This window comes from Podarcis bocagei (assembly GCF_964188305.1).
Source record: "Podarcis bocagei genome assembly, chromosome: 17".
In the NCBI taxonomy this organism is placed as follows: Eukaryota; Metazoa; Chordata; class Lepidosauria; order Squamata; family Lacertidae; genus Podarcis; species Podarcis bocagei.
The window spans coordinates 27,470,553-27,483,386 of NC_138143.1; the positions used below are offsets into that span (position 1 = coordinate 27,470,553).

The 12,834-nt window shown below is 41.0% G+C and overlaps 1 protein-coding gene across 1 annotated transcript in view; it reads left to right on the top strand.

Moving 5' to 3' along the window:
• Positions 1-290: 290 nt before the first annotated feature.
• Positions 291-12,834, top strand: part of UGCG (UDP-glucose ceramide glucosyltransferase) — a 32,607-nt gene continuing 20,063 nt past the window's right edge. The window contains exon 1 of the mRNA XM_081176766.1: positions 291-761. Coding sequence (XP_081032892.1) covers positions 664-761 — 98 coding nt within the window. The 5' untranslated portion in view covers positions 291-663. The remainder of the gene's footprint in view (positions 762-12,834) is intronic.

The following is a 12,834-nucleotide window of genomic DNA, read 5'->3' on the forward strand; positions in this document are numbered from 1 at the left end:
CGCCAGTCCGGCTGCGGATGACATCACCGCCCCCTTTCCCGCCCACGGTGACTCACCCTCACTCACTCTCTGTGGCCTTTCCCCGCCCCTCCCTGTGACGTGAGGAGGGCGGGGCTTCCCTTGAAGCGGACGGCGATGACGTCAGCATCGCCTGGGGAAGAGAAACTTAAACGGAGAGAGAGGGGTGAAAGGAAAGAAAGGGAGGGTAGGGGGCGTGGCTTCGGAGGCTGACAGCATCGGGGCGGGGCGAAGGGCGCGAGGCAAGTCCGTTTGGCTCAGCGGGGAGGCAGTCAGTTGCGCGCGGGAGCGAGCGGGCTGCAGCAGGAGCAGGAGTAGCAGTAGCGCTAAGCGGGAGGCGGCGGCGGGGCGAGAGCGAGCGAGCCCGAAGGGAGGGGGAGAGAGGAAGGGAGAAGCGGCCGCCGTCAGGGGAGGAAGCGGCCTGGCAGGCGAAGAAGCAGCAGGAGGAGGAGGAGCGGGGGAAAGGAGCGAGGCAGAGGGGGAAGGAGGCGGGTGGGCGTCCGCCTGAGGGGCTACGTGAGGGCAGCCGGCGAGTGGGAGGGGCCTCCTCGCTGCCGATTCTTCCGCTGCTCGTGTTGAGGAGGACCGACTCCCTTTCCTCCTTCTTCCTCCTCCTCCTCCTCCCGCGTGTGGCCCACGGCGGGGATGGCGGTGCTGGATCTGGCCCTGGAGGGACTCGCCATCTTCGGGCTCATCCTCTTCCTGGTGCTGTGGCTCATGCACTTCATGTCCATCATCTACACGTAAGTGAGGCCTCCCTCCCCTGTGTGAGGGTCTCTCCTCCGTTTCCACAAAAGGTGGGAAGGAAGGAAGTGGGGAATTTGGGGTGGTGCCAAAATATTAAGGGGTGGGTGGGGGTCGCCCAGGTAATACCCGCCCTGCATAATCGATCACAAGGCCACACACCATTTGAATGGCAATGGTCATCCCCTTGTGTGTGTGTGGGGGGGAGGGCTCTCTGGCTCCTTCAAATATTTTATTTGGGGGGTGGGCGAAGGTGGAAATGTGCCCCCAGGCTCCTATGGGGGGGATTGAGGTTTCTGGATCTCGGTGTGCTTGCCCCCCCCTTCAGAAACCTCCATGCATTCTTCCTCCCTCTCTGGTTACATAGCTGAGGCACCTGCTTCGCCCTGCCCTGCCCAGCCCATAATACTGATAAAGGCATGAATGTTGCCCTGTAACCGCAGGTGTGTCCCCTTGCCTTGCCAGTCTATCGTGTTTTTGGCCATCGCCGAAAGTCACCCACTCCTTTCATGTGGGTCCTGGGGTGCAGGGTGAATGAAAAATCGGGGGGAGGTAAGCTCTGCCTGCATAACTGATGTGGCGCATGCACACCTTTTGAACGACAACACCCATCAACAATTTTATTGGGAGGTGGGCCAAAAGGACCTTGGGGCCCTAGGAGTTGGGTCCTATGGCTGTCCCCCTAAAGTGCCACATACCTCAAGCCGGCTTTCTCCTCCCATTTTCACACGCATGCTTTGCACACACCAATGAACCTCGCTTGTGTTCAGTGTATCTGTAGTCGCGCTGTCCCTTTGGATTAACATAGCCTGTGCTAAGCAAGAGCAGAGGAACAAGTGGAGTGCCAGCTACAGAGTTGATGCTGATAGTCATAATCATAGTCCCTTTCAATTCGTCTTGTTTGCCAGCTCAGCTCATTCCTGTATCACAATGTACATAGTTATTTGAACCTGTTCCTTATGGCGTCTGTCCAGATGGCCACCTACACAGTTGCCTTTATTGCAGTGTAAGTGGTCTATGCATGTGAATTTCATAATGAACATTTTTATGATACTGTGCTTTGTTGTTGTTCACCTGTCTTACCTATTTAGAGGCAATGGCTATGGAGCAACCATGGCAGACTTTGATGATCAGTGCTCAACTGCAAGCCTACCTCTTAACTCCCATTTCAAAATACTTATGCTGTTCAGTGGAATTTTATGTTGCCGTTGTATCGGTAGCCTGTCTTTCCTCCTAGATCCTCAAGGCAGTGCCTATATTCATCCCCCCTTTCAGTAAAGGCTATAGCTGACAACTTGTTTCTGGTTTCCTTGTTAGTGCTAATATTGCAGGCATGTGTGTGTTCTTCACTCTTCATTATAGTCATATAATGCTCTTAATGTTCACTGCAACCTTGCATGGATTCATCGTGCATACATACATTTAAGGGTATTCTGTGAAGACAAGGTGTTCATTGTCCTTCTATGCTTACTTCAGCTTGTACAAGCAAAGTGTGAAATAGAACAAATGATTTCAAAGTAGGACATGTTCTGCTTCTCAGTGAGGAGCCAAAAAGATGTGACAGTACAATGTTATATACTGTACATTACATTGGCTTATCACCGAAGAGATTGCTACTCATAGCTATGTTGCAGTGGAGGTGTAAGCAAATGTTGGAATATTGAAATATTATGGAATTAATCTAATATTGAGAGAAAAAGTGGCTAGAATATTTTACGAGGTAAAATATGTTTTGTTCTTGAGAAACTGATTTGGTGGTGTGTTTGAGGAAGAAAATAGCATATAGGAAAAAAGATTGAGAGATTACTATTTGTTAGTGTTGATTCTTACTTGAATGAAGCACTGGATTTCTCATGCCTGCCACTAATTACTACAGATGGATTCCTGACTTACACATGATGTATTGAAATGAATCCAGTGTCACTAAAGTTCTCTTGTTTGACCTTTTTGGGGACTCTATTGAAAAATTATATGGCTGTATGTGTGTGTTTACAGGACTGAAGTAGTAATGATTTGATAATAAAGCAATAATTAGTTTGGAACTGTAAGCCTATTTATGAGCCTTAATACTGCGATTGTGACAGATCTCTCTGGTTTTCCCAGGAAGCCTCCGGATGTAAATACAATACACCACACTCCTCTGTACTCTGTCATAAACTTTAGCGTAAGGAGTGTCATCCTTCTTGTGCAACAGAATTCTGCCTGTGCAATAAAATTTATTCTTCTGCAGCCTCCTGTGCCTCCCAAATTTGTTTTGCAGGGTTAGGTGATGGGGGGGGGAGGGAGGGATGTCTTGTTGCAGCCTATGGTGTGTTGTTGGCTATTGCCTTAAAAGTGCTGCCAAAGCTTTCTCTCTTTTTTCCCTTTTAGTTTGCTAAAAACTGCTGTGAAAGGCAATAGGACTTAAGCTGCAAAATTACAACAGGGTGCCATTAAACAGATCTGCTAATTATGAACTTTTTTTTGGTGTGGTGTTCATGGGAAGGAAATATTCCTTTTCATTTGGTGTGTATGGCACACTAATAAAAGTTAATGCACTGTGAACAAAAATATCCATCATCATCAAACATCTTGGATGACTCCAATTATCGTGCAGTGTATATATGAGTACAGCTGCAGAAAGCAGTTGAGGAATTGCCATACAAGCAACTATGCCAGTGAATTTGTTACTCCCTCTTTAGCATGCTTGAAATTTCCTTGAGCAGCATGCATATAGCAACCTATGCATGGTGGTTATATGAGGGCAGGTAGCTGCTAGCATACTAGGTTTGTGTAATGCACAAAAATAAACTTGTGCATGAAAATGCATATGTCCCTGTATGTCTGAGTATTAGTACTGTCCTTTTACTGTTAAATGATTTGCTTTCAAGGATTATTAGTTCTAAAGTCCTGTCAGTGACTTCTTCAGCAGTTTATCAATCAGTTTTAAAGTTAAAAACAAATCTGCTACTGCATCTGCTGAATTTTCTTTAAGTCTACAAGGAAGAAACATATGCACAATGTTTCCAGAAATAATGGTTGTTGCAATAATACAGCCAAGTACTGTAGCAAAAACTGTATCTTATTTGAACACCTTTAAGATAATTTGTAGCATAGCACTCTCATACTATAATAGCTAATGGTTCTATTATAAAATGGATAAATTTGTTGTTCAGGTGTCGGACAATGGCCTAAAATAGGTATGTAATGCTCAGGGAATAAAAATATTGCCTTCTAATACTTGTTTTAAATGCTTTTCACATATTAAGTTATATAGTGGGTCTGTTTGAAATTGTGACTCTTTCTATACTTTATGTATTTAGATGTATTATCTACCCTTTTGATCCTGCATTTTCTAAATATCACCCCATTTTGGAATTCTTTTAATTTTATATTAATAGTGCATGGATTGTGTTGTCATTAAACAGCATCCCGGTAATCGGGAGACCATGCTTGCAGACATCATAAACACAGCCCTATAAGCTGCATTTAAAACCACCATCATACAGTTTTGTGCACTTTAAGCTACAGGATGTGTGCAAGTAAAAATAGGGTTGTCTTTATACAGAATTCCTTCCATGTAACACTATGATTCACTGATAACGGATTGGGGAAGTGCTTGAATTAAAACAAAATATGGGACAGGGATACTAAAAAGACAATTGAATACTAGAACACTCATCTGTAGTCCCTCTGTAGGAATGGATACACTCCTTTGCTCTGGGTCTCTACATGCATGCTGATCAGAAGCGTTTGCAGTACTGATCTGTTTGGGATATGAGGAGCATCCCACTTATCCCCCTTCATTGATGTCAGAGCTGACTATACATTGGGGTGATAGTAGCTCTAGTTCCAAATGAGCACACCCCACCTTTAAAAAATAATAGTGAAAAGTGGCTAGTAGTGATTACCGTCTACAGAGGAATAGTGTTAAGGGAAGGTGGTTTACTTAATCCTTTCTCTTAAGGCCATTTAAATGCTCAGTATTATCCCTCAGTTGCTTTTCCCTGTAGGAGAAAGATAACAGATCTTAGTGTATTTTGCCCTGTGGGGACTGGAGATAAGCAGCTTGAAAGGCATGCAATTTGTGCAGGGAAAAAATCACCTGGAGAGAAAGAGCCCCTAGCCCAAAGGTACTCTCTAGCATTATGAGGTTATTACTGATGGCAAATAAGTGGATGCTGATATAAATCTAGGGGGAAATCCGAATAAAAATGGTAACTCTCCTAGCATTAATAATGCTTGAGAATAGTTTTTAAGGAAGAATAGATTTTTTAAAAACCCAGAATGGTACTTATATTAATTTATCAGACTCAAAAGGCTGTTAATACAGACAGGAGATGCTTCTGAATAGTAAAGCTCTTGAAACATTAAATGAATGTCTAATGTATTGTAAGAAAGGAAAATGTGCTTCCCTACATAATATACGTTGACTTCTGTAATATACTGCAACATCACATCTGAGCATAACATCTTGCTAAGGTGGGACTTGTGAACAGCCCTCTGATTTTTTTCTATAGCAAATACACCCCCCCCATAAAGGTATTTATGTTCAGTCTAGAGGCTTAAAAGGGGGGGTGGGAATGGAGTGAATGGAAGTGAATGAATAACGTAGCAGAGTTTGGTTGCCTACCTTGCAGTGCTGAGGGTGCCTTACTGCTATCCTTTGAGCCGATCTGTTCCTCTGTAGCAGCATGTGTTGCTGCTAATAAAATTACATTTATTGCACACATACTATGCAAGGAGCTTTATTTGGTGCAGAGGAAGTAGAAGGTGGATAGAGTCTCAGAATAGCATCCAAAGGGCTGAGAGGAGCAGTCCTGCCCATCACCCTAAAAAGTATTGCTGAACAGTTTTGGCCACCAGTGATAAACTCTCCTTGAGCTGTATTCTTACTTGTGTTGAGTAAGCAGTATTGAGTAGGCTTGCAAATAACTGCCTAGTCCTCTGATCAGCATTAGAAATTAGCCAGGTGTGCTTTGTGACTAGTGTGGGTCCAGTTGCGACCATATGGAGATCTCTGGATGCCAGGTTGGTAACTGACATCTCCATCTGGCTGGCCTCTCCAGCTTTCTTAAGCAGGTAAGCAGAAGAGCTTATTTATTGCATTTATAGCCCACCTTTTTCTCCAATGAGTACATGGTTCACCCCTCCCCCTCTGCAGTTAATCCCTACAACAACTCTGTGAGATTGAGGCTGATCTTCCAGGTCCTAGCCTGACACGCTAACCACTCTCCCACAATGGCTTCCTAGGGTACTTCTGCTATGGGGCAGCTATATAAATTAAGCAGGTAAATAAATATCGAGAAAGCAAATTGTCCCTTGGAGAAGGATCTGAAATACTTTTCTTGAAGCTTGAATTTGTTTTATTCTGTATTGCTTTATTTGGTGTTTTAATGTGTTGTAAACCAATTTGAGATTTTTTTCTTTAGAATATAAAGCAGTATAGAAATGAAATGAATAACAATAAAAATAAAAGGTGCCTAGACATTTCATTGTGACAACCACAAACTCTGTTTAGGGTGCCATTTGGTGATTAGCTTATATATCTAGTTTCTAATACTGCTTCTGAGGCTTCTGATAATTTTCTCTAGGTGGCCAAGTGGGATAGCTCTTGTGCAGTCCCAGCCCCCCTTGTAGAAATAAGGGAACTGCCTGGAGGGATAGTCTTAGTCCTATTTAACACAGATATATCTTCTGAATTAGGTAGATGAGAATGTTTCCCTTCTTGCAAGTGTGAGAGAAATAACTAAGTGAGTTTTCTTTAGAGTCTCTCCTGAAGATTGCATAAAGGGCTTGCTCCCTCTGTCTATTCTGGGCTGTGGAAGATGGGGATGTTCTTACATGGTTACTCCAGAATGGAGCTCCATTTTAAGTAGAATTCTGCATACAATATGCCAACTGGCAGGACTGTCTTCCTTTTCCATCCCTGCAATAGGAACAGAAAGAGGATGCAATTTCTGCCAGACCCACTTGTTCACCCAGTCAGACAGACACAGAGGAGCTGGCTGCTTTATTTCTTTCTGCCTCTCACCTCCTGCTAGAGTGAAAGAGACAAAAAGGCCTGGATGGCTATATTTTGCTTTCTGTCTCTTTCCCTGGTAGTAAGAATAGAAGGTTGTACACTCTCTCTATAGCAGGATTATGCACTTCTGGCATTTCCATTCCTTCCTGACTTCCCATGTCTTCTAGGATGCTGTGGCATAAGAGCGCAGCATATTTTCAGGTTTTATTGTACAGTTTCTATTTCCTTCTGAGACGGGATTATGGTTCTAGTTATTTCTGTTTTTCTGCTGCTGAGCTAATGGAAGTTTTGGAGTTTATTTACACCCATAAAAGAGCATCAGGGAAAGGTTGAATACTCTTGCTCAGCACTATTGCTCTAGTCAAATTCATACTCTTGTGGCTGCTTTCAAAGTTGTTTCTAAATGCAAAATTAGATAGCTGATTTTGCTCCCACAGATTGAGCAGTTTGGCTTTTAGTTCTCTCCTAGTGCATTTTGGTGTTTTCCTTTTAATGTCATTGTATAGTTTTTACTGTCTGCAAATCTATCCAAGATTAGGTGTTTTTTAATTTTTTAAAAAGATAATCTTAAATATTTCACTTCATTTTCTGACTTTTACTCTGCAAGTCTGGTAAGCATACATTTAATTAATTCAACAAGTTATTGACAAGGATACTGAATACCATTGAATCCTTAATATTCCCACATTCATCTTTCCCAGTTTGTTGTGTATTACATTCTGTACTTCCATCTTCACGTAATTTTGGTCAGCTCTGTAATTTCTCAAGCTTGCTTATGAGAATGATATCTGGAACTGCAATAAAAAAAACTTACTGGGATCTATGCACATTGTAGGAACTGAATTGCATAATGGACCAATTATTTTTCCAAGTAAGGTAAATGGGCTAGTCTGCCAGATCAAATGGTATTGATCACTAATATTCAGTTTCATCCAGTGTTTGAATATTAATATTTCCCTGGTATCTTCTAAGTAAAATAAAATTACTAAGTCTGTAATTTTTGGCTTTTCTCTTTTTAAAACCCTTTTCCTGAGACCCTTTAAGGTACCATATATACATAATAGTGATTCCAATTTAAATGAATTCAGATTTTCTTGATGCAAATGTCCTTATCATTTCATGATCATCTGCTTCTCTCTTAGTGTTCTTTTGTAAAGGATGAACCAAAGTAGGTGAGAGTCCACCGTTCATTCTTTTCAGCATTTCAGCTCCCTACAGTTCACCTAACCATCCAGTATATTCTCTAGTCTCTTCCTTTGTTTCTAGCATATTTCTAAACACTTTAAACACATATTTTTAAACACTATTTTTAAACTTTGGCCTTTGGGTAGTGTAATACTTTTTGGGAAGGTATTTTCCCTCTAGATAAATCCCATTATTGTACCATTCTTTCCACATTCTGTAACATTTCCCCCCTCTTGAGATAATTAAAAAGATTCCAGTCCTAACTGCATTAGTTTTATGCTGTAATTTTCCATGTGGATATAATTTAGCATGTGCAGCTTCAAATATAGATTTATTCAAAACCTAGCAGACCTTTTGGAAACAACTTGTACAATAACAATATAATTTATATAGTGCTTTCAGACGTTCAGAATAGCTTCACAAGCATTACTAAAATCCCATAAGATACATTACTGTTACTATCCCCCATGCTGCAAATCGGGAGAGGAGGTTGAAAATAGTGGCTTGCCTAAGCTCCCTAGTGATTTCACTAGGGACTTCCTCATTTGCATGCACCAGCTCTATGGAAAATTATTATAATGAAGATGAGCTTGTTTTCTACAGAAATCCGCTGCTTAGGAAGTTTTTTTAATGGAATTTTGCTTGCATATTTCACACACATGTACCCTAAGTATGATCTACTTACCAGAATATAAAGAAGCAGCATAGGGGCTTTAGAACAATATTTTGGAGTTTGCAAACCTCTGTAATACCATCCTAGGCCATCGGTGTTATGCAAGTGTAAAAATTTCAGGGGGCTCAGTTTGGCTGACAGTGTGTTGAGATTCCAGATTCTATTATTCTACCACTTGTCATGTTTTATATCTATGCCATTCCTTTTATATCTTATATATGCACCAAAGTTGCATGAAATAGCTGTTGTCTTTAAATACCAACTGGAGAGTTGCATTAGATCACATCAAAGGCTAACATGACCCTATAGGCACTTCTTTCCCTTTTTGGAATGCTGTGTCCTCAGGCTGTAAAACAAATTGTTTCTAAAACTCTCCTGGGTTCTTTTGAACCTGACTCTCTTTTCCGATATAGGTGCGGTTAAGAAAAGTGCACCTGTGTACACTTGTTTCTGTTTTGCTATTTATAAATATCTGGCAGCTTTGAGTACACAGTGAGGATCCTTGGGAAAACAGCATTGGTTAAGGGAGAAATTGCCCTTGGACGAAATTCACCTTTGATCAATGCTATCCACCTCACCTGTTGGTTAAAGGGGCACGCCCTGCTGTAGTTTACAGATTATGATGGACTGATCCCCTATGGCAAAACTTTATCTCCAATAATGCTCTTAACCTTTGAAGGGGATTGGTCCTTTACAGTTTAGAAAGCTTTGGGGAGCATTCGACAGGTGTCTTAAAAGATAATCCCTTTTCAGCTAAGCCTAAAATGTTTGCTTCCCTTTGTCCTCACTCCCAGTCCAGGCTGACTGTAGGGAGGAAAAAATGCCAGTTTTCTGAAAAATGCAAAGTTTGTGCTTTACTATTGAATCACAGCCCTTCCCCTATGATTTAATGGGCATTACCTCTGAATAGAATTAAACATTGATTTTGGTGTCCTCCCTTTAATGTTTTGTATGGAATTTCATTTGAGTGGGGTGGTTGTTGCTGTTCTAATTATATTGTACTTTTATAAACTGTAACCTGCCCTGGGATTTTTCTGGTGAGGGGGGTGGCCAAGAAATATTGTTACTACTAATAAGCATTTGATTACACCCTTAGTTCCTCATGCAAAGGTTCTTAGTCAAGCTACAGAGCAGGGGTGGGGAGTTTGTGGTCCTCCAGATGTTATTGAATGATAACTCTTTTCATTCCTGACAATTGGTCACAGTGGCTTAGACTGATGGGAAATGGGGTTAATATAATCTGGAAGGCTATAGATTTCCCACCCCTATATAGAACATTTTTTTGGTTCCACCTCTCCTTGCTACTCAAGAGGTTACTTATGGGAATGGGTCATTTCCCACTGACTCTTCCAGCTGACCCTTAGGTAAAGTTAGTTGGAAACAGGGGGTTTTTTTAATTAAAAAAACCTTTCAAAATGTAGGTCTTTTTTGTATGTATTGTCATCCAGACAGGGTTTGTTTTAAGTTTGTGTGGGTGAAAAGATGTGATAGTCACCTCCTTTGTACACTTTGCAACATCATCTTAGTACACAGGATTTCAGTTTAGTCATGCAAAGCCAAAGTTGCTAGCAAGAAAAATAAGCTGGACTAAAATTGTTTATATCTCTGTAGTGGGTGAAATATGGTGCAAGTGAGATGAGATCATAAATGCCTTCTCCATCTGCTCAGTGCATCTTGTTAAATCATTAACAGTAACATAATAAAAAGCAATCACAAACATAATGCTTAGAATTAAACATCATGAACCATACAAATATTGGAGAAGCTGGCAGCTAAGTCTTGCATATCTTTCAATGAGAAAAGTGCATCCCTGCACTTTATCTTGGAGCCCATCTCAGATCCAAAGCCTATCGCAGAAAAGGCCCTGATATTGTTTGCTAAAATAATTTTAATTGTGGGCTGACCTGCTTATCATAAAGGTGTGCACACACTCACAAAGTCACTTGACTTTGGACTGTGGTTATCACAATATGCAGAATGATGGCAAGTACTTGGGTGTCTCATTAAGCTGTTCTGAATATACCATAATAGGGTATAGGGTGGTGATTTGAACATTCCTTTATTTGTGAGTCTTTCAGTGCAATCCAAACCCAAGATCTGCCAGAATGAGTGAGTTTGTATTTGGGTCTTGGGCTTGCCTGGCTAAACTGGGGCTAAGATAGCATAAATCCCTCAATTTAGCTCATCCAATGGAACTGAGCACTGGCAGAACATGGCCTTAATTCCTGAAAGGGCATTCTATGGGTAGGTCCAGGAACAACTTGCACCTGTTTTTAAACCCTTTCAGTTCTGTGATGTGACTTAGCAATGCAGTGGAACTTAGCCAACACCAATGGTGGTATATTTCAAATTCCTCCTGAACAGAGTTTGGAACAGCAGTAACTAAGTGCTACTTTCTGTAGTTAGGTTTGGTCTGTTGGTCACTCACCCCCAATGCAATGGCATGCACAGTATGGACACAAGGGAAGAATTGCCCTATTAACTTTGGTGTTGAGGAGTTCTTCTGCATGCATCACATAATGGAAAATTGTCTTCTTCAGAACATGGCTGAACTGCTGATGTTTGGAAATTTAGATGATGCTTAAAATGCAGAATCTTGAGGTTACAAACCATGAATGGTTTTCATATAGGTTTTACTCAGAGGAGACCTGTTGGAATTAGTGGACACAGCTTGGCCATGTACATTCATTTTAGTGAATCTGCTCGAAGTAAACTTGGTTGAAATACTGCCCTCTTTGCATGGATAATATGTTTGTGCAAACAATGTGCCAATCCTTAGAGAAATATGAGATGTTCTGTTGTTAGAACAGCCTGTCTAAACAAAACTTCGTTAGTAGCTATGCTTCTATTAGTGTTTTGTGTGGAACTGCTGCACCTCATGTTTATTAGGCATCCACATTACATCATCCAAGTATTAGCCAGTCTTCCTGTGCTTTCTCTCAGTTTCTTCCATCATTTCTCATTGTGTACAAATCTGACTTATTTGGAGAATTGGAACAGTAATGCAAACTCCATAGGTGTAAGTGATTTTTATTGCTATTTTCTGCCTCACCATAAGGTGTGCTTTCCATTTATATAATGTATCAGGAAGGTAAACCTCTAGCACCTTAACATGTCTGCACTCTAAACTTTGTGATGGGCCATTTGAGCACCATATTTATTTTCAATCTAAAAATAATTTCTTTATATTCAGCTGACCACGAATAAAGTTGTAATGCGGCAGCGGGGGGGGGGGGGTCAAAAGGCAAAATCAAAAGGGAATATTTGATTATCCAAGTGAAATAGCTGCATTTAGGAATTTTGCAACTTGCCCTTTGATTGAAGAGTCCTCCAGTACAGTATAAGAAAAGATAAACAGATTCTTCAGTATAAACTGCATTTAAAAAGATGTACACATAACTGACACACAACAAAGTGGCAGTTAAATTTCAGGGTAGCAGTTGGAAAGAATGGTAGATAGAGTCAGATAAAATGATTATTTTTCGTAACTGATATTGTGAATGATGACAGTGAACTTGCATCAAGAACAAAGAAAGTGGATTCTAAAGCAGCATATCTACTTTTGGGCCACCCTGTATTTAGGAGTAGATAGTCAGTTTAAATAAGGCACTCCATTCATAGAATTAATACATGGCAAACCTAGTAATGAGGGAGTTTTAGTTAATTCTAAAACTCCTTTCTGGCATTAATCTGTCTCCTGGCCCTTGCAGTAGACCTTAAGGAAAAGTGTGTTAATGTGTGTTTGAGATTGGCAAAAGGGACAAATGCTTCATTTCTTGTCACCAATATTTTAGCAACTTTTTTTTCTTAATTAAACACTTCTGATCTACAATTCCACTCCAAAACATATTGAGCACATTGAATAAATGACCAGCCACTTAATGCTGACTTAAATGGACACGGATGTGGCTCCTCTTTTCCTCTTGGATAGCCTTGTGGAAAGAGACGCTCCTGGCAGGGATGTTGCTAGAAAGGGTGCATGAAAGAGGGTTGATATTCCAACCAGTGTATGGAAGGTTTTTAAATGCTGGGCTTGCTGGGTTTTGTGATTTGTGATGGAAGCTTTATGAAACTTGGTTCTTTTCTTTTAGAGCATACAAATCCTTTAAGGCAGAAATATGTGGGAGGACTGCTGAAAATGTTTGTAACCTAAGCTTATTTGTGAACCTACTTGCAAGTCTACTAATTAAGCTCCATCAACTCTCTGCAT